The following is a 26,784-nucleotide window of genomic DNA, read 5'->3' on the forward strand; positions in this document are numbered from 1 at the left end:
ATGTTTTATTCGGGGATCCTGACAGAGCCGAGCAGGAAAGAAGTGGAGATAAGGGAAGCGGCGTCTCTCCGCCAGCAGAGGAGGATGAAGCAGGCGGTTCAGTTTATTCACAAGGATTCCGCAGATCTCCTCCCTCTGGATGGGCTGAAGAAGCTGGGCACTTCGAAAGATACTGTAAGGCTCTATTGTGTTTACTGGAAGGAGACTTAAGCTGGTAGGGGAGTGTCTATTTCTTTTTTCACGCTGTTTTTCTCTTAGGAGAAGTTGGTTGTGTGTGGAAACCAACTTGTAAAAAATAGGACTTTTGTATGTAAAAGGAAGGGAGTAGAAATATGATATTAGTTATAACCACAGTTGTTTTCTTCTAGTAGGTGATTTTTACATGCCTGGCACCCAGAGTTAATAGAATTTAAATTTTTAAATTTTTATTTTTACTTTTGTATGAAAATGGTATACTGTTTTCAGTACAAAATTCCTCTCTGGGTCAGGGTAAGTCAAAATGGCTTCATACAATGCATATATACACCCATGTTTGCCTGTGGTGTGTATATACACACAACACATAATCATAAATATTCAGTAAAGTATAGTCATTGGTATTTCAAAATATAAAACTGTCAAGATCACGCTTCAATAAAGGCTTATGCAAATATGGGGTTTTTAAAACCGAAGAGATATAATGTTAGGTTTAAAATATTTACATATACAGTGATCGATGTGGTCCTGTACTTGGTATTTATTATTCGTCATGTCTGGGGGCAGGAGAGCATTTCTAAATACTCTATAAATATTTGAGCTTTCTCTACTGAGAAAGGATGCTTCAATGTAACGTTGAAAGTTCTGACTTAAGGAGTAAAATTTAGGAAACATACCTACCAGGGAAAGCTCATCTAGCTTTTCTTGCCCAACTGTTGCAAAATTCTTGCACCTTGCAAAACAATAGCTGCTTTTTTTCAGTGCTTGATAATGGGTTTTGTTGAAAAACAAAGTCAATCTTTTTATTTTTAGTGGCGTAGTTTTGTTCTGTCAGAGCCTTCCTGCTCACCTGGGTTAGGCTTGGCTCTGCCTTCCTGAGACAAGTGGAATGAGTTGGCTGTTCTCTGCAGTGCACATGGAGATGGTTTTTTTGATATCTCAAGTGTTTTGCAATTGTAGGAAGTGAAGCTCCTGCCCAGGGAAGGTCTCAGAAGGAGCTTTCCCAGTCACCACTGAATTGCAGCTCTCCAGCAGGGAGCTGAAGTGCCTTTCAGGGAGTGATGGTGTTATTATTACTGCTGTCAGCAGAGTCTAAATGACAATTTGTGGTTCAGTGACCCCCAGCATGCGGGGCTGAGTCCCTGATGTGGGTTCTGCTCTGCCCAGATAAGAAGCAACAGGCAGCAGGAGCCAGGGGCACTGAGCACTGAAGCCCTTTGCCCTGCACAGCAAGGTCCAGGTTTTGCACCAGCAGCAGGGACAGAGCATGGGGCTCCTCGTCACCACCTTGGACACAGAGATGTCACTCGAGGTGTCCTCCCTGCTCCCGTGCTTTGGCTGCAGCATCACAGCCCCTGCAAGGAGGATCTGCATGGGGACCTCTCTCCAGGGATATGCCAAAGCCCTGGGGAGGTCCACAGCTCCCAGTCCCCTCCAAGAACAAAAAGAAGGTGCATATGGCAGAGGTGAGGCGCTCGTCTGGCTACTCTGGCTGGGGTGGGTCTCTGGCTGGGGTGGGGTGAGAACCCAGCTGGTGTGGGCCACCCCATGGCAAAACCCCCTTGTCCCCACGCCACAGCAGGGTGTGATGGCGCAGTGGGCACCTGTGGCCAGGGCTCCCTTGGCCACAGCCTCCTGCCTCGTGGGGTGTATGGGGAGTCCCCACACTGAGAGCACTGGCAGGTGCTCAGGCCCATCCCATAGTCCCACAAGAGATTCCATGAATTTCAGAGGTGTGTCCCTGGGTTGTGTTACAGAGAAGCGATGCTGCCACACTCACCCCTCACACAGCTGGGGTGGGAGAGGGAATTGCTGTGACACTGTGTGTCCCCACTGCTGTGGCTGCTGGGATGTCACAAGAGATGTCCCCAGGAGGAGCAGTAGATTGTGCATCGCTGAGACTGGAGACCCTCCAAAATATGGGACTCTGCCTTGGCGTGGCCCCAAATTGAGAAGCCCAGAGGGGCTGAGCTGCATGGTCAGGAGGCCCAGGGCATCAGAGATCTTGGCCCAAGGTATTTGCATGGCTTCCTTGGGAATAATTGTGCACCTCCTCACAAAGCAGCACATTTTTGTGCCCAAAGCTGCGTGGCAGCTGTGGTGACGTGGGCGGAGGGGCTTCTGATGTGCCCAGCGTTATTAATGCAGGGTTTCCCGCGGGGGTTTTCCAACAGCCTTGGCAGGAGCAGAGAGGAGGGAACAGCTCCTCAGAGATGGCGACAGGTGGTGAGAACAGATCCTGTCTGTCACTGTGGCAGCTGGCAGCAAGCATTCCAGTTTTGGGGAGAAATCCCCTTCCTTTTGGCCACAGAGCAGGGGGTGCTGTGCGCAGCGAAGCAGCAGCAGGTCAGCAGGGTGGGTGTGCTGGCATCCTCCAGTCTGTGTGCCATTACTCAGCTCCTGAAGCAGCTCTGCCAGTGATGCTGTGCGCAGGCAGAACTGATAAATACTTGTTGTAATCATCCATTTCAAAGCTCTCATCATTTCCAGTGAATTACTCTGGCCCAGACCGAACTCTAGCTCCTCACTCCCTTTATGTACTCTGTCCATTATGAGACCAAGCTATAGAAAAGCATACACTGAATTTGGCAAATGTAGGGCTGGATGTAGAGAACAGAAATGGCTTTGTTTTGATGACTCTGCCCTCTAATAGCCTCTTTCCTGAAGCCCAGAAAATTGGCACAAGATGGTCTTTAGCTGGGATGTGGGCTCCCTGACAGGGTAACCATGACCCCTTTCCCAGCCTGAACAGGGTGTGCTGGCTCTTGCAGCCCCTCCTGGTGCTCTGACACTTCTCCCTTGCCCCGAGAGCCCCCAGTCCAGTTTGGAGCAGCTTTGCCTGATACAGTCCCTCATAGCTTTACAAGCTGGGAAACAGAGTTATAAACAGTAACAAACACCAGCAACAGCAACAAAAGCGTTTCCCCTTTCCATCATGCTCTCAGACCTCCCCTGGGCACCCTCAGAGAAGCCCTGAGTGCCCTGTGCCATTCCATAAATTGCCCCGGCTGTGGGAAGCTGGGGCTGCATTTGGGTGTCCCCACTCTCCTGCTGTGCCCACCCCAGAGTTTGGGGTGTCCTGCCTGAAATGCAAAAAGCTCTAATGTTGCATGCACTGCCTTGCCCAGAGACCTGGCTGCTGCCTGGGCATGCAGGGGTGCAGGGAGGGCTCTTGTCCCACCTCTTCACCCTAATAGAGGGGCTGACAGCACAGGATGCTGGTAGAAGATGTGAATTTGGATGAAGGATGGTAAGAAGAGAGAGAAATTGATTATTTCTTGGGATGAGATCTGTTGATGCATTAAAACTTTTTTTTTTTTTTTTCCTCTACTCTCTAGGCACAGAAGAGAGGGCAAACCTGAGATGGGTTTATGGAGGAGGGGAGCTGGTGTCTTCCCTGACTTTCACCTCCACCTGAGTGAAATTGTTGATGGGTCTGGTTATCTATCCCCAGATCTGGAAGCCAAAATAGAGGGAAACCTCCCAGAGAAATGAATACTACAAGCTGCAGCAATGCACTTGCTTATAAATCAGAGAGGAACAGAGCTGGGCAGAATTATTTGTGCTTTTGACAGTGAGTGGTAAATAACTTCAGCAACAGAGGGTGTCTCTGCTCACTTCTTTAGGTTTCTACTGTGACATTTTTAGAGCATCATGGGTTTTTGCAAGGTCTCAGGCTTGGAAATCCTGATTTGTATTTATATAGTGTGAATGATACCAGGAAAATTATTTTTTCAATGACACAATGAAATGTAACATTTTATGTTTTTATTAAACTTTCAACAGTTTTGTGCAATGCAAAGGAATATTGTACCAGGTAATCTGGGTTCCTTCAAACGCTTCCAGGCCCATACTGGAGGGAGAACACAGCTGCCTTCCCCACTGCTGTTAGGAGGAGGTGTTCCCTCTCTCCCTCCCTCCCAGACATGGTCTGCTTGCAGTTTGCCTGCAAAACATGTATTTGCAAATGTCCCCAGGCACATTATCCCTTTACCAAGTATGTATCCATCACTTGAGTCATCTCCATGACTAACATCTCTCACTCTGTTGCACACAAGAGTCAAGGGAAATCCAAGTCAAAGCAAACTAATTAATAGCCTGAGACAGGATGGTGCTGCAGGGAGCCTTTTCAGCCCCCTCCTGACAGATTGTTGCTGTCTTGGAGCACACCACAAGGAATATTCGTCCCCTCAGAGGCAGGATTTGCTGTGGTTTTCAGAAGGGCAAGTGTCAACAAAAGACAATCCCATTTGTGCTGGTAACTTGTATTCACTGAGTGGTGGATTTTTTTCCTTTTGGTGATGCATCCTGCATAGGATTCATAAAACCAGGGTCTGAGAAAACCCAAGTATGTTACTGATTAACTATCCATGGGAGAACGTGTAGTTAAAGCAATTTAGGTTGAATTCAAGGGTAGATGACAGTTAAAATAGCCATGAGGAGTGAGTTGCAGATTGAGGCCAGGCAGATCAGAAGAGCACCCAGACTGTCCTGGATGATGCCACTCAGAAATTTCTGTTGGTCCTGCCTGAGTGGGACTGGACACAAGGAGGTGACCACTGCATGATGGGCTGTCTTCTGGCCAGCTGGGTGAACTTCACCCATCTACTTCTACACTCCCCTATCCCCTCTCTGGTTGTTTTTAAAAGATGTGAAGAATTCCAGCTGTGTTCCTGAGCTGCAGTCAAACATAAAGGGTAAAAAGGACGTCCCATCCACTGTCAGAAAACCCTGGCTTGCATTTTTGCTCTGGTGAGGAACGCTGGAGGTGATCACTGTGCTGACTGTGCACCTACACCTTATGCCTCATACAAGGGAGTCCTCCCTTCCAAACTGATCTGCTTGTCCCTCCACACAGGGTCCAGTACCAGTGCAGCCAGTCTGCCTGCCTTTAACCCAGTTAAATAGTGCTGGTTGCAGCCGTTTGGCCTCACTGGGAAGGCAGCACAATGTCAGATCTGATTCCTCTCCATCAGAAGTGTGGCTGTGTCTGTACACAGGACATGCTCTGTAGTGTGCTGGTCAGACACAGCACCTGCAACCCAAAATGGCCATGGGATTTTCTTTCAAGTAGCAGAAATAAGAACAGTGGAAAGTGGGGATGCAAGGAGCTGACATGTCCCAGTGACCACCAGTGCTGGCTGCAACTGCCCCATCCCATCAGTCAGGTCCAGCTTTACCGGCCACTTTGTGCCCACAGCAGGATCTTAAGCGCCAACGTGGCTGCAGTTATTTTAGGATGATGCCAGGTTGCATTAGCCTTGTGTAAGTGGTGTTACTTAACATGCTGTGCACAAGGGTGGGCACTGGCCAGCTCGGGGAGCCATGGCCCGAGGTTTTCAATGTTATCTTTACTCTGATATTCCCTTGGGATGAGGAAGTTTGCTGGTTCAGATGTCTCTGCAGACACACAGGCTTATTTAATGTGAATGCAAAAATTCAGGAATAAGCCAGTAAGAATGTCTCACCATGGACAAATTAAAATCAGAAGGAGAGGCAGATTAGCCAGGCAGAGAAATGAGCAAATAATCAGGCAGAGTCATTTCACCTCCAGCAGAGCATGTGCATCCGTCTGTGATGAACATTAAATGTAAAAAGGCTTTTGGGAAAGAGGTTGGGGGAGATCTTGAGAGGCAGCATGCTTCTCCCAGAACAGAAGGAAATGACAGAGAAAGGAGAAGTGTTGGGAATTCCAGGGAGAATATCTGCCTACCTCAGACCAACTTACCTCTTCCCCTCCTCTCCTGTTTCTCATGTGGCATGGCACTCAGGATTGGTCCCATTTACCCACCCTTAGCAGCTAAATAAAAATATGGGGGAAGAGACACACAGAGCAAGTTTAGACCTTCTTCATACTTAGGTGGTGAATGTCATTGGAAAGGCAATTTGTTACATCTGAATTTCTCACATCACTACAGAATTCCCAATATCAAGAGATGAAGGCAATTATGGATGAAACAGCAGCTTGAAAAGGCCGGACTTGTTTGGATTCCTATAGGCAATCGAATCTTGAGTTTGGTAAAAGAAAGGCATCCCTCCAAAGTCTGGTTAATATATTGAAAGTATTATTCCCTTTGCAATACCAAGTAGTTCTCTAGTGAAAGCCAGGTAAGCCAGAGCTAGCTAGGAAGAGTACTTGTAGTCTGGGAATTCGGGAGAGTGAGTTTAGGGCATCCCTCCCATGAGAGCAGCACTGGCCCATGGGCACCACAGGCAGTCTGGTGACACAGGCCCCTGTGTGGCTTTCCTCTGGCTTCACCCTGCTCTTCTGTGTGTGTTCTTTCTCAAAGCAACCACATAACATCCTGCAAAAGCGCCTGATGGAGACAAACTTATCCAAGTTACGAGGCAGCCGAGGCAGCTGGTCTCCAAAGGGCGATCTCTCATCACAGATCAACAAGCTGAACCAAACCAAACTGTGCAGCTCAGGGAAAATGGAGGATGAAGAGCTCATAGTGGTGAGCTGCCAGGTAATAGTCCCTCCACAGCCTTTTGTGATGTTTTTTCCCTGCAGATTTTATTTCTAACAGTTTCAGGCTGTGCTCTCATTCTCCATGTTTCCCAGTTAGGGTTGTGCTCCCACAGGGTTGTCATGGCTGTGTGGATGCACTCCCTCTGCAGCTCCAGGCTGCTGTGGCAGAGATGCCCACCTGGGAACCATAGTGAAAACTGGTCTTACGGGTGTCTTCCCCCACACATCAGGGCAGAGGGGGTAGCTAGGCTGGGGCAGCCTGCTGAAATGCTGAGGTGTAATTATCCATGGCAAATCCTTGTGCTCACAGCCTGCTTGTTTTCCTCAAGTGCCATCCCTATTTCCTTTGCCCAAGGGTTATTTCACATTTCTCTTCCTTAGCCCCATGCTCTTTTGTATTTCCCACTCTCCACAATATTCTCCCCTGCCTGGGGCTGCCCTATCTGCTCTCTGCAGTGGCAAATGAGCCAGGAAGGGCTCAGGACCCTACATGCATCTGAGCATGCAGGAGAGCAGGGATGAACTGGCATGAGGAGAGCTCAAGGGGACCAGAGATCCTGAACACTCTGTGCTCATCCTGCACCCCACACATCATTTCCCATCTCTTCTTGCTCTTGCAGTGTGAGGGGAAGGAGCTGAAGGCTGTGGTGGACACCGGCTCACAGCACAACCTCATGTCATCTGCCTGCCTGGACAGGCTGGGGTAAATATCCAGCTGATTTCTGTTTTGTAGGAGCATGGCACCTGGCAGCACAGGCACTGTCCTGGGGCTGGGGCTTTGCTCATGTCAGTGATGGTCATTCTAGAAGGGAGTGCTTTGGGCTGTGACTGGGTAAGCCCCTGAACCTCCTGGTACAACCAAATCCCATCCCAATCTTAAATGGCAGAGAGATGGAATAGGAAACCACTGATACCACCCTATTCACCTCTGAGGGAACCTCTTCAGACAGCTGGATGCCTTTGTATTTGTTCACTGCCTGCTTGTCACTCAGTGCCTCAAGAAACAGCTGAACCTTTCCCAGCCTTCTGTGTCCCCAGGGCAGGCGTGGGGCTGCAGCCCAGCCCAGCTCTGCAGGCTCCTGTGGCAGGGCAGCGACCAGGCTGCTGGACATGCCCCCACCAGAGGCTGCAGCACTGCTGGCCCAGCACCGAGTGTAAAGGAGCTGTGTACATGCATGTTCTCAGAACTGGGTCTCCGATGCTGCTCCCAATTACAAATTTCTCCTGGTTAAAGGAAGAGGAAATGTATTTACAGATTGTTAGAGAGGTGACTGACAGCCATTTGCAGCAAAACTCACTCGTCTCTGAGAAACAGGACCAGGCATCAGCTCACAGGATATCAAGGAGGTTTTGGCACTTTATTCCCATGGAGTCATTGCTATTTTTTGCAGTAATTATGAAAAAAAAAAAAAAAATTACACCTTCTCCTTGAGCACTACTGCATGGCCCTGAATGAATGGTGCCTGTTCCTGTCCTAGTATTAATTACTTCTTTGCTGAACAGTGCTTAGTGACTGGAAGGTGGCTGTGCTTACTACAGCCTTGTCCCAATCTGTGGAGCAGCTCAGCCAAGCTTAGGATGGCCACAGGATGGCATTTGGAGGGATATCATGGCCTGGGACAGTTCCTCTGCTCCCTGTGTTACTTACACGTGTCCGGTGCAGTTCTCACAGCACTGCTCTGCTGCAGCAGCCCTGTCCTTCAAAGAGCACTGAAGAAAGAGCTTAGAGCCTGTTTCTGGTGCCCAGGTCTCAGGGGACTCAAAACAGCACATATGTGTCTGATGCTCAGGCTCAATTCCTCCCTTCTTTTTCAAAAATCTTTTTGTGTCTTGTCAGGATGCCAGTCACTCTCCCCCTCGCTCTGAGGGAAGCAGCAGAGTAGGCTCACAGGTTGCCAGCATGAGAAATCCCCTGTGGAGCTGTAGGAGGTGCAGGAGGTGGCCAAGGAACTCCTAAACTTCTCAGTGATATGTTCCCACTGGTTTTTAGGGCCAGACTCCAAGAAAGCAGCAGAGGGGATCCAGCTCCTTCTCTCTGCTACCCTCCTGGTCCTTGTACCTGTGCTAAATGGTGTGGGCAATGCCCAACTCAGTCCCAGGGCCTCTGAGGGGGCTGGTCCCCCCAGGACAGATGGACAGACAGACACAGACACACACACGCACTGCTGCAATGCGGCTCAGCAGAAAGGTACCTCAAATAGCTGAAAATTGATACAGCTTTTATCCAAGGGAGAGATCAGCACCTCAAACAGCCTTTCCATTAGATTCTTGTTCACTTTAAAAGAGAAACTGAAGCTAAATAATTAATTAGTATTGTCAGACTGGTGTAGTTAGAAGCTGTACCTCTGACAGAAGTATCTCTGACATTCTTGTTTTCTTTTCTTTGGGCTGATGTGATTGATCTGTCCCCATTTCCTCTGAACAAATCCAGCACCAGTGCCTAACAAACTAACAAACTGATTGGGCTGCCCTGGATGTGAGCCATGTTCAGCATGGACAAAAGGGGACTCAGGGGGTACCTCATTACTCTCTACAACTACCTGAAAGGAGGCTTGAGTGATGTAATGAGTGACAGGACCAGAGGAAATGGTCTCAGGTTGTGCCATGTGGGCTTTAGTTTGGATATCTTCCAAAAATATATATATAAAAAAAAAAAAAATATATATATATATGTAATATATTATTATATATAAAATTTCTTCACTGAAAGGATGGTCAGGCCTTGGAACAAGCTGCTTAGCAAAGTGGTTGGCATCACCATGCCTAGGAGTGTTCAAAATATGTGTGGGTGTGGCATTTGGGGACAGAGTTTAGTGGTGACCTTGGCAGTGCTGGGTTAACAGTTGGACTCAATGGTCTTAGAGGTCTGTTCCAACCTCAACATCTCTGTGATTCCATGGGGACACAGTGTCAGCGCCACTCGTGGAAGCTGGAGTGAACTACCCCCTCCTTACACCCACACTGCTTTAGAAGCAATTTTGTATTCCCCAAGCCTCGAGGAAACGTAGGAAAAAGATTCCTCAGGTAAAGCCAAAATCCAGTACAGAGCTGTGCTTGGGGCAGCCCCAGGGCTGCACTGTGGGTCCTGCTGTGGTCTGATGTGGGTGTGGGCTGCTGGCTGCCTGCAGAGCATCCACAGAGAACCTGCCAGGGAAGCAGCTTTCCAATAACAGTGTGGTAAATGAGCAAGGCTAACAGCACTTCAGGTGTAAGCACCCTCCAAACACCGTTTGCTCCTTGCTGGAACAGCCAAGCCATGGCCATCTGATGTTAGGGGTGTTTTCAATGCACAGGTTAAAGGAGCATCTCAAAGCACTCCCTGTCGAAGACGAGATGGTTTCGTTGCCGAACAAGGTCAGAGCCATAGGCCAGATAGAGTGTCTGTCCCTCACAGTGGGAGCGGTTCCCGTGGAGTGCGCTGCCCTCGTCGTGGGTGAGTGTATAACCCTCTGCTCCTCCACTACGGGCTGGGGTCTAATTCCTCTCACCGCAGCAGGACAAAAAAAAAGCTTTAGGAAGATGTTAAAATTAAAATATTATATGTTCTTGTTTGGCCCCTCAGAGGAAGGGGAGAGGAGGTGTTCAGCAGGCTGAGCTTTGTCATGCTGATGGAGCAACTCCTGCATGTCCCTGCAGGCACACCCGCCTGCCCTCCTGCCATCCTGTACCCTCCTGTTCTCCTCTGGAGTCAGTCCCTTTATAAACAGGGTTTTGTTTAGTAGAACAACCACGAAGGAAGGAAGGATGGAGTCACTGACAAAAAGCACAGGAGGGCATTTTGAATGTATAAATCTGAACTGTCCTGTTTTTTTCAGAAGACAACGAGCAACCCTTCTCCCTTGGGCTGCAGACACTGAAGTCTCTGAAGGTAGGGGTTTTCCAGCAGAATGCTTACCTGTGCCGGTGGGGGAGCTGGGACCACTCTGAATTGCAGTTTTCCCTCTCACCTAGAGGCATTTATTCTCTACAGTGTGTCATAAACATGGAGAAGCACCACCTTGTTCTGGGGCAGATGGACAGGGAAGAAATCCCTTTTGTGGGCATTGACAGTGCTGAGGCAGGAGAGCAGTAAGTAGTCTGGGGAGGTGAGCTGCATGTCTATCCCTCAGCCTGGTGGCAGGGCCCCCTGGCAGGGCCAGACAGGAGCTGCCAGGCCTTTTGCTGGAGGCGAGTGAGAGGTCAATGACCCCGGCAGAAGTCGTTTTCATCAGCTCATAAAATTTTGAAACAGAGCTTTTTCGGCAACCCTTGTCAGCTTTTACTGTTTTTTTTTTTTTTCTAGTAAATATTGTACATCAAAGCGGGTGTCTGAAAAGACACTCACAGGGGAATGCCTTAGGAAATGTACTTTTTGGAGGTCACTAAGAAGACTCCTTGAGCCCTGCTTTGACACTGTTCACAAACAAACCTTTGTCTGGAAAATATTTATGAAGCAAGGCTGACAAACCCACATGAATGTTTGAGAGAGAGATCCTGTCTGGAGATAACAGTGTTGCCACTTCTCCCTGCATTACCCCAGCAGCCCTCCTTCCAGCTCTTCCTGGTGTCCCAGATTTTTCCAGCCTTATCTCCCTAAAGAAAGATAAAGATGTGCTGCACCTCCTAAATGTGTGTGGCTGGCTCTGCGGCAAGCAGGCCGCAGGCAGGGCAAACCTCCTCCTCCCAGGCACTGCACGGGGCTCTTTCTTGCTGAGTGCTGTGAAGAAGAGATGTATCACCGATTCCTGCCTCTGACTCATGAAACCGGCAGGCACCGAGCGCCTGACAAGGGGGGGTCTGCACTTCTGTGCCATCGCAGGCAGTGCTTGTGGTTGCTCAGCGATGAGCAACCTAAAAAGCGTTTGCTCACTGCTTAAGAAAGAGCGTCTGGTGGATGATGTAGGTCAGCATCTTCTTTAGCTGCCTGTCGCGACCAGCCACAGGGATTTGGGATGTCCTGCAGCCCCGTGCAGCTCAACCCTGCTGTGCTGGGCACTGCCGAGCTCGAGTGGGGTGGGGGAAGGAGCACAGCTCCCTCAGCCGGTTGCATGGATGGGCATTGGAGAGCGCAGGAGGGATGTGGGGGCTAGTGTGGGCACTCAGGGTGAGAGCGCAGGTGTGCCTGCTCTGTGTCCAGGTGGCCCGCCTGCCGTGTGTCCGGGACAGCCGATGGCCCTGGCGCAGCGTGTGAGCCCAGGGAGTGCCGGGTACAGCACTGTGGGGGAGCCATGCCAGACCACAGGCTGGTTTCCCTGTCTCCTTTGAAACAGAGATGCGAGAGACGCAGCGTGGTTCTGTCGCCACTGCAGTGATAAATTATTTCTTAGTACTGCTTTCAAAGTCAAATTGTGCTGCTTTTTTTTTTTTTTTTTTCCCCCCCTGTGAAAAACGCCTGTTTTACTAAATGTCTTTTCCTTCCAGTTTCAGCAGTTTGGAGGCATAAAGAGAAATTGAAACACCATCCCCACACAAGAGCTTGATATCAAAGAAATCCTGTGCAGCTGTTCCAGATGAAACAGCAACGCTCTGCTTTGAAAACATTTATACTAGGCTACAGCTTGAGTAGAGCTAAATGAAATCCTGTTTGTAGCCAGTAATTTAGAGATATTGTCATGTTTATCTATGGGTTTTGAGAAACAAACGTGTGCTTATTTTCTGGACTTTTCTATATAGTGTACTCTTTATTACAAACAGTTGGGAAAACCTTATGAATTTCTTCTGATGAGAAAAATACTTTTTATAGTGGCCTCATATGAGTAATTGTACTTAGCTGTGATTAGAGGCTATCAGAATGAGACTTTTATTAATGATTTTTCCAGGAGCTAAGCATTTATATTCTCTTAATCAATATTGCCACATTCAAATGGCCATTACCAGGAAGTTACTCGGAGTAAAATAACAATGTTAATACTACCTAGGAATTATAGCTCATCCTGTTAGCATAGTATTGTTGCCATGTAATTAGGGATGCAACTGCTGGCTTGATGAGAAAGAGTAGTTGCAGAATTATTAATGGGTTATAGGCTTCTCTGCAGTGGTGTGGCAGAAGCATAGGAACAGGGCTTGGGAGGGCTACCAGGGTGATCTCCTGGTGTGGGGTTGGCACCAGCCCTGGGGCTCAAAACCTTCTAAGGAGGGATCCTCTGGGCAAGACTTGGCTGCCTTCCTGTGGGAGTCATCAAGTAAATAAATCCTTACACCGGGCCAAAAAGCAAAAAACAAGCACAAAAGTGTGTTGTCTGGAAGCAGCAGATGCAGTGCCCTTGGTTCCCCCTGCCACCAGGACCTGTGCCTACCCCTGCCCAGCCAGCACCCAGCCTGAAGCCCCTGCAGCACCCAGGCCACTGCTGGTGCAGGTTATTGACTCCAGCTGCACTTCAGTGCTGCTGCCAGAAACGCCATATTTTTTATATCTGTCTGCAAATTGCCTGGGTTTTTAAGTACAACCCCTGATTACCCTCAGGGGAGGCGGGAGTTTTTGCCAGGACAAGCATTTCATTTGGTGTCACTGTCCTGGAGCAGCAGGGTTGCTGCTTAGCCCATGCTGTACGTTATTGCCTGGGGGAGCCCGGCCTCGCACAAATGCAGCTCTTTATGTTTCCAAAACCTTACGGGAATTAATCACTGTCATCTGCTGAAGAGGCATTTTTAAAATTCAGAATAATATCCTTGTGATGTTGTGCATCCTCTGATGGCCAGTCCTGCTGCAGCTGGATCCTTAAGGGATCTATTTGTGCTGCAGGAGCAGGAGCTGCTCTGGTAGCTCTGGCTTAGCAAAAGCACTTTGGCCCTGGCATCAGCCACAAGCACTGACAGCATTCCCACTTCGGAAGCTTCTTGATGGTTCTGGGTGGGAATCAAAAAGTTTTGTCACCTCATGGCCATCGGCAGCCAGGCTCCTGCCAGCTGATCCAGTGTGTGCCCACTCCCACCATCCCATGCCTGCCAGGGAATCTCAGCTGGAGCTTTATCTCCTGCAGTGGGTTTGAACCTCTTTTCAGTATTGGGTATATCCAGCAAACCTGAACTATCTGTATTTTGAGCTATTTTCTATTTTGGTGATAAGTTTCAGTGCTTTCTCTACATACAATATTTTATATAACAGCTATAAATATAAATATATATATATACATTTACAGGGTTGGGCTGCCCACGGTAGTCCCACTGATGTGTTGTAGAAATATTTCACTAAATATGAAATATATTTGATTATTTTATATGCTATGAGTTTGGTACTTTGGTACTTTTTCTTTCTGTGCATATTACTGTGCTAAATGTCAAATTAAATCCAAATAAAGTTACACTGTTATTGCTGTTTATTTGCTTGCATGCTGGATATGCTGGGGTTTTTTGTTTTCAGTGCACATCTCTGTTAAGAAAAGGAGTTTGTTTCACTCTTTAGTCTGATGGGGCTCTACAATGCTTTTGGAAATGCTGTTGAGAATTGCCATTGGATTGAGGGAGAGCAGCAGTGGAGATGTATTAACCAGGCCAGGTTAAATGGTACACAGCACTTGGGGTAAAGGTGAGCACTTGAAATCCCAGCCTTCTGTCACCACGTGTCTCCCTCCCGAGGGAGGTATGAGATCCTTTTCCAAAGTTTACACTTCGGAAAGCTGTTTTGGTGTTTATGCTGAGTTTGGTGAGCTCGCTGGGACAATGCCAGTGCAGGTGGATATGAAAGTCCTTTGGAAACTCTGGAAAGCTGGGAAAAGAAAGTGGCCAGGACACAAGAGAGGCAAGGCATGTGACCACAGAGATCTGGGTCTTCCCCAAAGCTTTGAATGTGGATTTAGGGACTTCCTGTCTCTGCCTGGATGGGCTTTAGGCTGCTGCAGCAGTAGTCTAGCTCTGTCTTACTGATGAGAAGTTATCCTTTCACGCACTCCACATCCCACAGCAACAGCCTTTGGTAGAGCAGCAATGCTCTAAGCCCAGTAAAACTGGCTCTCCTCAACGCTGGGCTGGCACTTTCTATGAGCATGGAAAGAAACCAGGCTCCAGCAATGAAGTGGGGAAAAAAAAAAGGATCAATGTGCAGGCAAAAACAACGTCTCGTGCTTCCTGGAGCTGCTACAGGTTTCTAGATTTACTCAGACTGTTCCTGATGCTAGAGAACAGAGTCCCAGCACACGCAAATGGAAAATCAGTGGGCAAAATTCCATCCCTTCTGCACAGAGTAGGGCTAGCCCTGGAGCTAGTGGCCCTTCAGAGCTGGCTCCTGTGAACAGGATCTCTATAGGACAGGACAGCTGCTATAGCAGACAGGCGTTCACCTCCGTGCAGAGGGATTATAGAATATGGGAAGTAATACCAGATCTCTGCATCAAGCACTTGCATGGTCACAGGGCTAGATGGTACAGCAGCTGAGTGCTGCAGAGCAGCTCAGCAAGCCCTGGGTGCTTGCTCCTTCTCTCCAGCACTGGTGTGTGCCTGTGCCCCTTTGGCAACCTCTCCCTGACATGAGTTTGCAGGAAGGCCTTGTAACCGAGGGACCTGCTGCCTCTTGCCAGGTGGCTGGGGCAGAGAAGAGGGCAATGCCTGCAGCCATCTGAGATAAGGAGGACTCAGGAGATAAAGAGACAGCTGTGAGAGGATATTATGAGAAGCCTCTGGGGTGGTAGAGGGTTTTGTTGAATGTTTTATTCAGCTGGTTAATGCTGTCATGCTGCACACAAACATCTCACAGGTGAGGGCAAGCACAACCCCCTTCCCAAGAAGCCTCAGGGAAATCAAGCCAGCTGCTCCTTGGCCAAAGCACTGTTCCTCGTGCTCATGTGGCCAGCAGAGTGCGGCGGGACAAAACACCTTTGCTCCCTCCAAGACCATGTCTTGTCTTCATTTTGGTCATGCCTAAAGCTGAGACAAAGCGCACAAAGAAGATATGAAACAGAACCTTGGTGAGCCCGTTGCTTCAAAAGCTGGTGGAACATGCAGGATCTTGATGATTGGGTTCTTGCAATTAAGATGGCCCATGTGGGTAAGGCATCAACACTCGCTGAAAATTGTAGAGACCTGGAGATCTGGTGGAGAGTGGCTGTCAGGCTCTCAATGCATGTCTGTACTTCATTGCAACTAACACACCCGAGGGCATGTAGGCAGGCAGCAGCAGAGGAGGAGCACCCTGGGGCTGCACAGTGGGGTTCTGCCCACAACCCCAACACCTTCCACCACATTTGCTAATTAACTCCTTCTGGGCTGCCCACTCTGCAGCAGCACTTGCTGCTGATCTGAGTGGAAAGTCAGAAGCCATTGCCAGGAGTAACCCTACAGCAATCATTCACATGTGTTTTGGATCCTGCTGAGATCCACCAACATCTTTTCATCACCTCTACCAGCAGAGCAGCTGATTAGATGAGACCTGCTGGGGTGTTTCTTCACAGTTATCTCCAGGGTAATCTGTTATCTAACAGCTCTCCAGGGAGGTCCTTTTTTATGGGCTTTTCTATTACTGATGATGAAATGATGCTCAACATATTGTGAAAACAAATCTAATTCTTACGTCTCAGAAGCAAATAACTTGATGACTTATTTCTATATAAACATTTGTCTTGGGGCTATATATTGCTGGGTTTATTTTATGGGACAAACATCAGTTGAGGTCTGTATTGCTTTATCACCTGCTGCTTAATAGATGGAGGTGAAGTATCAGGTTTCCATCAACTACACGTCTGCTCCTTTTCCTAAGATGAGATTCCTCTTTTCCATGGGCTCTGCACTGCTGGCAGTAACCCAATTTGTCTCCTCCTCCTCCTCCTCTGTTAACAACCGCACGGCTGATGAAGGGCTGCAGGCTCTGGAGATGACACTGCAGGTATCAGTGACATTTCAACAGAGATGGCTTTGCTGCAAAGGCAATTGATTTAATGATTTTGTTACTAGAGTGGTGCTGCCACCACTTCCCCAGGATGAGATTTCATTGCTCCCAAAGTGGGTGTGAAGAGAGTCGACAACCTAAAAATATCAGGAGTTTAGGAATAACAGGAAGCCACGGCAGCAGGAGAACTAGCTGAGGGGGAAGCTACAGGGACTTTCTCTCTGCTTCTTGAGTGCATCAGGATCGATGCCTGGGGCTCGTGGCCGCCCCCGCAGGGAGACGCAGTTGGATTCTCCAGAAAAGCGCCTCAGCTCGCACAAGGGGAAGTGGTGCAAAGTTATGTGCTCATTAAACCTAAAGCCACCCAGTATCCGGAAACAGGTGGGGATCTGCAGAATGTGGGGAGCTCTTAGTGCTGTTTCAGCCCCCTGTGTCTCCACCTGCTCCCCCCAGACAGTGGCAAGGCCAGCACTCATTTACTGCTCACCTCCTCTCACCTCTTTCTCAGAGACCAGGAGAAACAACCTCCCCCCTTCAGCGGAGCTACTGCAGGTGAGGAAACCACTGTCTAACACTTTGAGGTGCCTCTGGGGTTTCATTGCCTGTGGGGTGGCACAGCCTGCCCAGACCCTGTGCTGTGGTATCCAGCTGGTTGTGCTTGGCTTGGCTTGTGCTTGGCTCTGGGCTGGAGTGCAGGGACCCTGCTGGGGGACAATGGGCTGCAGTGTCCCTGTGCTCTTGCTGGCAGCAGCCCCATGGGTGACACAGGGGCTGAGGAAAGTGGTGCCCTGGCTTGGTGCCAGAAGAAAGGAGCAGATGCTCCTACCAAGGGATGAAGCACTAAGAGAGGACTGGCAGGAAGACTGGGGAGGGAGACCTGGACCCAGCCATCTAAAACCTCTCTCTGTTGTAAGGAGAAGGTAGGCAGGGCCAAGTACTGCTGCTACCTGCAACCCAGGGCTGCACACCTGGCCATCGAATATTCCAGGTGTTGCCAGCTGGGAAGCATCTCAATGGCAATGCTGGCACAGGCAGCATTGAAAAATACTGCCTAAGGGAAGGAGCAATATTGAGACCTGTGATCTCAGTGAGAAAACCAATATATTTTGAAGTGTTGTTATAAATCTCAGTCCTCTGTTCCTCCACAAACAAGATCACATGGAGCGATCAGGTGAGTGATCAGGCACTTGACAGATGCAAAATATACTGAGTCATGGAGAACAGGGGCAAAGAGAAAGTGTGCAACACCAGACAGCACTGCCTATTAATTTGAAAATAAAAATGTAATTGGGAATTAATCATTGGTCTTTCCTAGATCACAAATCAAAAACCCGTTTCAAAATCCCTGGGTGGATGACGAAGCCCAGGATGAGTGCATTGCAGACCAGTGGCCTGGTTTTATCCAGGCCAGTAGAGATCAGGACACATGAAAAGTGATGAGGACTTTGCCACTAGCCTTTTGGTTGCTGGTGGGGAAGGAGAAAACCCATAAATGGGCAAAATGTGCCCTGGAGCTGGTGTAAAAAAGAAACTTCAACAGTGCAGTCATATGAGAATCCAGTGAAGTGGGTCTGCTGTGAGAGGTGCCCTGGGAAGGCTGTTCAGCCTTCTGGTTTGGCAGGCTTAGAGAGGAAATCTGTGGATTTTAAGCTCCTACTCACAGAGAGCTTCTATACTGAAAGCATCGTGATGCTTCTTGGTTTAGACTTCAATGGCATTTTTCAAATTGACTTTTAAGGCTAACAGAAGGGATAATGGGCTCTTGTTCCTTCAGGAGACGACAGTGTATTTTTAAAAACAAATTACGCATGAAGACTAATTAACTTGGCATTTACAGCTTAGCATTCTCCTGGCTAAATTTGCCCCAACTGAGACCACGCTTTGTTGCAAGAAAAGTTCTGCCTGGCATCTTGTTCCTCCTGCTGCTTCCTATGCTGTGATATTAAGGTCACGAGCCACCTTCCAATGTCCTGTTCAGTGACTTCCAATGAAGTAGTGAGTAGGGTGAAGATCTCAGGTTTAGCTGTGAGGGCTGAGAGGTGTCACAGGGGGGACATCTCTCTTATGGTCCTGGTCGATGTTCTAACAGCTAGGAAGTGCCTACTGGGTTCACCTGTACCTATGCAGAGAGCATCTGAGCACAGTGGCAGCTGGAACAAAGCTATTTGGAGAAAGCTCTAGCACAATGAATCACTGTAGTCTGTACACAGGGAATTAATAGGATGCTCTCATTCAAAAATTGTATTAGAAGACACTGATGACAATGAGCCCACATCAGTTGCTCTCCCTGCACTTCCGCTCTCTGCCATCCCAAATCAAGTTAAGGTGATCCAGATGCACCTCTTATTGCTTTAGGAGAAAAATATGTTTTGTTTGTTCCTAAGGGTTGCAGGTAACTAATGCAGCAGAGGCCAGGCACAGCAAAGGCCCAGCACTATCCTTGGCACTGTGAACTGCCACAGCTGCAGGGCGGTCAGTGGATCAATCCCAAGGGTCAATCCCCAAGGCCCAGCCTCAGGAGAGAAGCTCTCAGGACTCTGCATGACAGGATGAAGGGATAACATGCACCAGCCTTAAGGCTGGTTTGTGGGAGGGTTGCAGATCTGCATCACTATGTGCTCATATGTGCAAACACAAACCTTGAGTTTCTTTCACTCTTTTAGATTATTTTCTCTTGATTTTTAAGTCTGAATTGACACATCTTCGACCAGCAAGGTCAGTTATTCACTTTCCTCACAATCCCCACAATACCAAACCATAAACATAAGTAGTGGTGGTGGCTAAACAACCAGATTCAAAGGACACAAGCATAAATCCCCAAAAAACCACTCAGTTGTAAAGCTCAGAAGCTCTAACCAGGGGTCCAGTTTGTTAAACATGATACAAATGAAATGGACTCAGTATTCAGCTTTTGAGGCTGATGAGCTAAAATTAGGGCAACTTGAGAAGGGCAACTTGGATAGTGAAGAAGAGAGGATGGCGAAAGGAAGGACATGAGGTTTTAGCAGAATTAACTGTGTGCTAAAATAATCCTTAGGAGACTGGTATCAGTAACCAACTCTCCTGACATCTCCTTTGCATGGAATATGCTGCTTACCCATCACAGCTGCATTTAGGTGTAGAAGCAGCCTCCCAGGGAGCACTGCTCAGAATGGAGTGTTTCCAGGTAAGTCCCACTCTGTGGGAAGAAAAGCAAGGCTGTGTATTTAGTAGAATCACCTACCTGCATTTATTGACCTCCCCAGAGACCCTGGCTGCTCACCACCACTAAGCCATGGGCTGGCCCAAATAGCTTTCAAAGAAAGCCACCCAACTCTCTCTGAAAAAGGCCCCAGATTTTAATCTTTTAATTGATGCAGCAAATCTCTTTTCTGCCCTTGAGCTGAGAGAAGTGGGTGCTCTTGTCAGGCAGAGAACAACCAGAAGCACATCTCAGGAGCACATGATGTACTGAACTCTCCAGAGACTGCTAATGATGTTTGATTAATTTTCATTATCGGCGTGAGCAAGCTTTGAGCTCTCTCTGCATCTGTCATATTTAGAGTAGTCTTTTCTTCCTTAGTTAAACAGCAGCTTCTACGGACAGTGATCTAATTGTTCCTCAGCACCTGCTTGAAGCTGTCCAAGTTAAGTATGGATATTGTGTAATTTGCAGTACATGTGATTTGGTCCTTAAGGCTCAGATCAAATAAAATGGAATAGCAAATGAGCCAGTAATTGAGTTAAGTGGAAGGTACTGCGCAGGCTGGCGCTGGGGTCACAGAAATGCTTGGGCTGGACAACACTGACAATGGAACAAATCAAAATACGTGTGTTGTGGTCACCCAGCAGCAGGATGAACAGCCTTCTAGTGGACATCCTGAGCTCAATAACCCATAGAATGCTTTCTGTCTACCAGGGCAACTGGCTTTTGCAGTGGATTTTATTCTGAGTCTTTGCTGTGCTGCAAAATTATTCAGCCAGGGCACAGAGAGTTCAGTTGCTGCTGGTGGGGCAAGTGCCCAGGATGGGTTATGTGCTGTCACCCATGGGCCTGTTACCATCCTCAGGTGCACTGCAGGGAGCCCCTGTTACTCACACCTCCCAAAACCTGTCCTGGGTAAGGCCATGGCCATGGCAGGACAGAGAACTTCCCAACCCCAGAGCTGCTCCTGTGCCAGAAAGGGGATAACCGTATCAGCATTCAGCTGCAAGCTCTCTCAGTTGGATAGTCCTGGAGGAGTCCTTTTGTGGGTCCTTTGGTGAGTCCTAGTAAGGATCTCAGCCATTTTTTGGTTATCAAGCCTAATTTTGATTTCCTCCCAGCCAGATGACAACATTCACCCTTTGAGGCGAATACTGAGCAACTGGGAGTGGTACAGCCAAAGTCACAGACTGAGATCTCAGTCCACATATGAAAAGCTTAGAATCTGAACAGGAAAAAAGTTAAAAAAAAAAAAAAGAATATCGTCTTCTACCTCACTATAGCATTACACTGGACTGGCAGGCAGGCAGGAGAACTTATTCTACTTTCCTCCGCTGCCACCCAGCTTCAATGCCTTGAACTCATCTTTATGCTCCGTATTTCTCATCTGCTCCTGCTCATTTTGCCCGAAGAACTGCTGGCTTGATCAGTCTCAAGGCTTTGCTCGTGGAATGAGCACACAGCTTTTGGAGGACTGGCAGGACAAGTCTCATCCCCAAGAAAAGCAGATTGTTTTCACCAGAATATTAGTCCAAGCAGCTACTTGCCATCTACTACATGAAATCAGGAGTTACTTGAAGTGCTGTTAGATATTAATTCACTTCAGCATACAAGGAGAAGCAGCACCAATGAAGAGAAGAATATAGTCCCTGGAGCCAACCCAAAGTCATTCCTGATTACATTACCAAGGAGCAGTGTGCAGCGTGAATGGCAAACCCAGCCACTCTCCCCGTGTCTGGGTGGTGGAGAGCTTAATCCCTCTGCTCTGACGATCAAAATGCTGCTATTTCAAACAGATCTTTCTTCCTTGGAAAAGGCTTTTTGGTAATTAAAGCAAGAGGCGTTGTCTGGGTTGGAAGTCGGAGCCTGGGCACGCTGTCGGGTGCGATGAGGCAGTCAGGGGGAAGCTCGCAGGAGCTGCTTTGCAGGGTGTTGTCATGGGAACAGAGCAAGTAGGGCATTCGCCGCTCCGCATCCTCCACACAAACGCTGGCAGGGCGGCGGCACAAAATCGATGCTGTTTGCAGCACTGGGAGAGCCAGCTCTCAGGTTGTCTCGAGCAGAGACTGGACCTGAATGAAATGCAAAGGCCAGAATCTCCCTTTGTGTGAAAGTGGTGTCATTCCTGAATTGAGTGGAAGACTTTATGCTGTGTTTGGGCACATTTTAACTGCCTATGAATCTGGCATCCATAATGGTTAGTGGCAGCAGATGAAGGGTTGATCCTGGTCATCACCATGGTGGGCAAGCTCAGAATATGAAATACTGCCATATTGTCAATACTTGTGGTCATCTGAAGTATCTGACTCACCTTGCATGATGCTGTCCTTGAATGCAGCTTACCTTCTCTGTGCAGGTCTAGGTATGTGGAATTGTTGGAATTTTCTCCATAAAATACACAAATACTTTCTGTGATATTGTGGTTGCTAGGGGCAAGCAGTGGTAGTGAATGGTTTCCTGGATAAAGAAGAATACAGAGATTCCTGCTCTTTCAATTATTAGGGATATGTATCTAAAAGGAAAAGAATATTGTTGCATCACAGAGACCAGTGGAAGCAGAATTAAAGGCAACACGTAAGACAAGATCTGACAGAGGTTGAAAATGCTAATAGGAAAAGGGCTAATGGAGCAAAATGCAATTCATTGCCTCCAAGCTTTCATTTTTGCCTTGCCCAGGTCTGCTGGCAAAGTAAAGATCTCCTAATTAAAGCAGGCATCTGCAAAGTAACTGCGTTGCTGCCGCTGACCCAGGCCAGCAAGGTGCTGAGTGAATGCTCCTCATTTCCTATCCACACCGAAGTGTGAATGAGGGGCCCGCAGCCATCCAGGGATTGCTTGATATGTGCTTTGGAAAAGTGACCAAAATAGCAGGCAAGGGAAGAAAATGGAGCCAGTGCATGGAGGGGTTCCCAGTTTTCTTGCTGAGGTTACTGAAAGCCCCTCTGCTTAGCAACAAAAGTAATGATAAACTTTGCCACAAAAACACTTGGAGCTGTATCATAAACATAATCTTACTTTGCCTTTAACCTATCTCTCCCTGGCTATGGTATTTCCATGCAGGTTGCAGCAAAGATTGGAATGAAATGGCTGGCACTGGGTAGAGCACATTCTGGATTCATAGTGACATTACTTCTCGTGCTGATCCCATTTAATATAAAACAGGAAGCCTGAATTTATTAGAGTAATCCTAGTGGATTAGTCTGTATACAGAAGAAGAAACTGTGGTTCCTTTTTGGGCATGTTTGCCCCCATGCCTCTAGCAAAAGCCCTCTGGGGCAGAACAAGGAGCAGCAGATGAAGTGTGTGGAGCAGCACTGACCTTGTCTCTCCCATGAGCAATACAGGCAGGGCATCTGAGGTCTTGCTGGGTCAGGGCTGGTAGAGGCTATTTATAAGTTTTGGATTAAACAAACAAACGCAGAAGCTGTTCTTCATGCTGCAAGGGATGAAGCCAGAGTTGTGGACTTACAGATCGTGGTTGAAGAGCTGAAGCCTCTGTCTCACCTACAAGCTGCTGTTCCATGTATTTGCAGCATGTCTCCTTTGCTGAAGGAAGGGACTTGCAGCAGGAATTACACTGATAAGAGCATGACATATGTCACTAATTGAAACCACACACAGAACACGGCGTGCTCCCTGTGTGTGTGATGTGGGGACTCAACTGCTGCGGTGTGTGAGAGCCCTGACTGACCTTGCATTAGCAGAGAGGGACCTTGAACTCCCACAGCCTGCAGAAAAGTCAGGAGTGGATTCACTGAGACAGAAAGATAAAATAAATGCACAGCTCTTTCAGCACTTCCCTCCATTCGCTTCATATCATAAATATCAATACAAATATAGAAATACAGAGGTAAACAGCCTGCCCAGCTTGCCCTTTCCATATGCATGCATTTCTGCTGTGAAAGGCTTTATGTAACTCCTGACAGCAGATCACAAAATAATGCCTCGGTTATGGAAGGAAGCCACGAGCCATTACATTGCATTATGGTAAGGTAATGGAGCTCTGAGATGAACTGGATTTGGAGAGCTTGCTTTTATTGTCAACCTTGTACCCCATCCAGCCCACTGGCATTGATTTCTCTTTGTATTCTCCAGAGACCAAAGACCACGAGACCAGAATAGCAGCTAGACCTGAACCAAGCCACTGGGGTTTTGGCCCAAAACAGAAACTCATGAGACAAAACTGTGCTGTTTATTTGAAGGGATGCAATACCAATGACAGAACATATTCAGACAGATGCTGATGACCAATCTGCTGAAAGGTGAATTTCTCATTAGCCTAGAGCAACTGACATTATAATTAATCTCTTCCCATGTTTCTTTCCTAAGTAAAGGCTGCTGTGACAAGTGCTGCCATCATTTTAATTTTTTAACTGAAGGTAGGGAATAGAGAAAAAAAAGAATCTGCATTTACTTGGTTTTTCTTCTCTGCAAATGTCACACCACTTTCATGTTGGCAATAAGTGCAGAAGTGCTGGTCCAATCACTTATTTACATAATCCCCTCATATTTTTCTTTTATATCATTGTTGATAATGAAAAGATTTTCTCAGCTGGGAAAACAAAGGGAAGCCAGGCAAGTTCTGAATGTGAATAGGCTGAACTGACATAAGAAAATGGTAATTTGCATTAGTAAAAAATAATCATAATGTGGATTATTTAAATTATGGTAAATAGCATCTATCCCTACCTGCCCTGAGGAACATCCACCCCGTGACAGTGAAGGCCCGTTCAGCTGCAGTGTGTGAAGCAGCCCTACACCAATTGTTTGACACAGCACAGCAGAGTCCAGCGTAATTACCACAGAGCATAAAGGTACTTTGCAGAGAAAAGCTTTTAAAATACTCATATTCACATGTGAATCAGTGCAGCACAGTAAGGAGGAGCAGAGGCACAGCTTAGTGCTCTGTTGGCTATGGAGACCACGTGGCTTTGGGAAGGCTCCCGCAACAGGAAAGGAAATGCAGGAGCTCACTGTGCACGTACAGTGCCTAGAAACATAAAGCTCTTTATAAGCTATTTTTGTAAGATGACTGAGTGGGAAAGATATGCCCCTGGAGCGGCCACCCTGCCCAATGCCTAGAGATGCACAGCCTGTGCTGTGTCTTTGTTGCATAGCCTTGATTCTTGTTCCCCAAAGCCTGGCTCAGGCTGTGCCCCAGTAGCCCAGGGGGATGTACCCCACGGCTCACCCCTCCACAGCCGGGGCAGACCAGGGCTCCCCCCTCCCCAGAACCTCAGAGGCAGAGCGTTTGAATGATCAAAGGCACTGCCAGCAGCTCTCTGGGGCACTTGGTGTGTGAGTATTGATAATGGAGACAAACGTGAGAGCAACTACAAAACTGTGAAACCCCTAATTGAACAGAGCACTCTGACAGCAAAGTGCAAGGTTTAGCTTCGAGAGGCCAGTGCATACTTACAACTCTCAAACAAATCTTGTTATTAAAGCACAGTGCATGTTATTTTTAAAAAGCACACTAGATGAGAGAGCTCAGTTCCATTAACTTGAAAAGGATTGGTCCAGTAAGGACAGAGTTAGCAGTGCAGGGAGCAGCCTGCAGCCACTAAAGCTCAGACTCTGCCGATAACCCAGTGAGAGCTCTCTTGAAGATGAAACATATCTTCAGCCCTTCTGGAAGATTAGCAAGCTGAAAAGCAATTATGCTCATGGCAACCATTTAATAATTTCCTTAAAATCAACTTTTGTATACATTTTTTAGCTGCCTTTCCTCTTTTAAAAAAACTGTAGTTTAACAGTATTGCTTCTGATACTGGTGTGCTGACAAATACATTAAAAAAAAAAAAGAATGGAAACAAAACTGAAAAAAATCTAAATGTTAAGACAGAAACTCCCAGGGCTCTTTTCTTAATAATTCATCCAGAAGCCTTTGCTTACTTAATCACTTGTTATTGTTTTCTAGGGGAAGAATGGGCTCATCTGGAAGAAGTAACCTTTACCTAACGCAGCACCAAGAGCCTGTGGCTCACAAGTTCCCATTTCTTTATTTTGGTGCTCCTGGCTTTGAGGAAACTCCAAGACTGGGCCTGAAGATCCCAAAGGCTGTTCCAGCCACCTAAATAAAAGCACATTTATTACCTGTGTATCAGACCCCTCTGATTGGGTTAAAAAATTAGTTTATCAGGCTCTCTTTTCCTACACCAAACTCTTCCAAAGGCAGCGATGCTTCTGAAACTGCGTATTGTTTACTTCAGCTCAAAATGTGATCTGTGTTTTTCTAAAGATTCACCATGTTTTTCAACTCAGCAGTCAACCTGCCCATCGTAGACTACGGCTGTGGGTGGTGGGGAAGACACAGAGCCTTCATGCTTCAAACCACTTTCAGATACAGTCATTAAATAGACAAATTGTTTGGCTAAGGCTGAAACCTGATGTATGCTCATTACAGTCCGCTGGCAATTTCCCCATAATTTAAAAAAAAGGTGTTTTGTGTTTCCATAGTAACTTGAGCTCCTTTCCTGAGATGTCTGATGCACTGCTAGGGTTACATAACCTATTGTATTAGGAAGGAGTGAATAGCACAGTTGAAAAGTCTACTGAATCTAAAGGATTATGAAATTACAGCCACCAAGTGGGGGCTGGGGAGGGAGAGGGGAAATAGAGCAGCTTTCAGCCATGTACAGCTTTGCTACTGAGCAATTTAGACAGACAACCATGGAATTGCAGAATGGATTGGGTTGGAAGGGACCTTAAAGATCCTCCTAGTTCCAATTCCCCTGCCATGGGCAGGAACACTTTCCACTAGACCAGGCTGCTCAGAGCTCCATCCAACCTGGCAGCTTGAACACTATCAAGGATGGGGCATCCACATCTTCTCTGGGCAATCTGTTCCAGTCCCTCAACACCTTCAAGGTAAAAAATTTCTTCTTAATATCTAATCTAAACCTACTCTCAGTCTGAAGCCATTCCCTTTGTCCTGTCACTACCTGCTCTTGTAAACAGTCCCTCTCCGCTTTTCTTGCAGGCTCTCTTCCGGTACAGGAATGGCTACAAGAAAGACAGAAGGTATGAAAAGGAGGAGAAGGAATAAATGGGTTGAGTCACACAGCCTGCTGCTCCTCTGTGAAGGTGTCAGAGGAGCTGAGACGAGCCCAAGCTGTTTTCCAGGCTGGGCTCAAA

At 47.5% G+C, this 26,784-nt stretch overlaps 1 protein-coding gene across 1 annotated transcript; it reads left to right on the top strand.

The window, feature by feature from the left end:
* NRIP3 (nuclear receptor interacting protein 3) lies at window positions 1–26,695 on the top strand (the record flags this gene model as incomplete). The annotated part of the gene is made up of 8 exons (XM_082283441.1): window positions 1–174; window positions 6,486–6,665; window positions 7,288–7,370; window positions 9,961–10,100; window positions 10,483–10,535; window positions 10,638–10,735; window positions 16,697–16,844; window positions 26,630–26,695. The coding sequence occupies 8 exons, from the start codon at window positions 1–3 to the stop codon at window positions 26,693–26,695; spliced, it is 942 nt and encodes a 313-aa protein (XP_082139567.1).
* Window positions 26,696–26,784: the final 89 nt, after the last annotated feature.

Source organism: Coloeus monedula, assembly GCF_965178545.1.
Source record: "Coloeus monedula genome assembly, chromosome: 6".
NCBI lineage: Eukaryota > Metazoa > Chordata > Aves > Passeriformes > Corvidae > Coloeus > Coloeus monedula.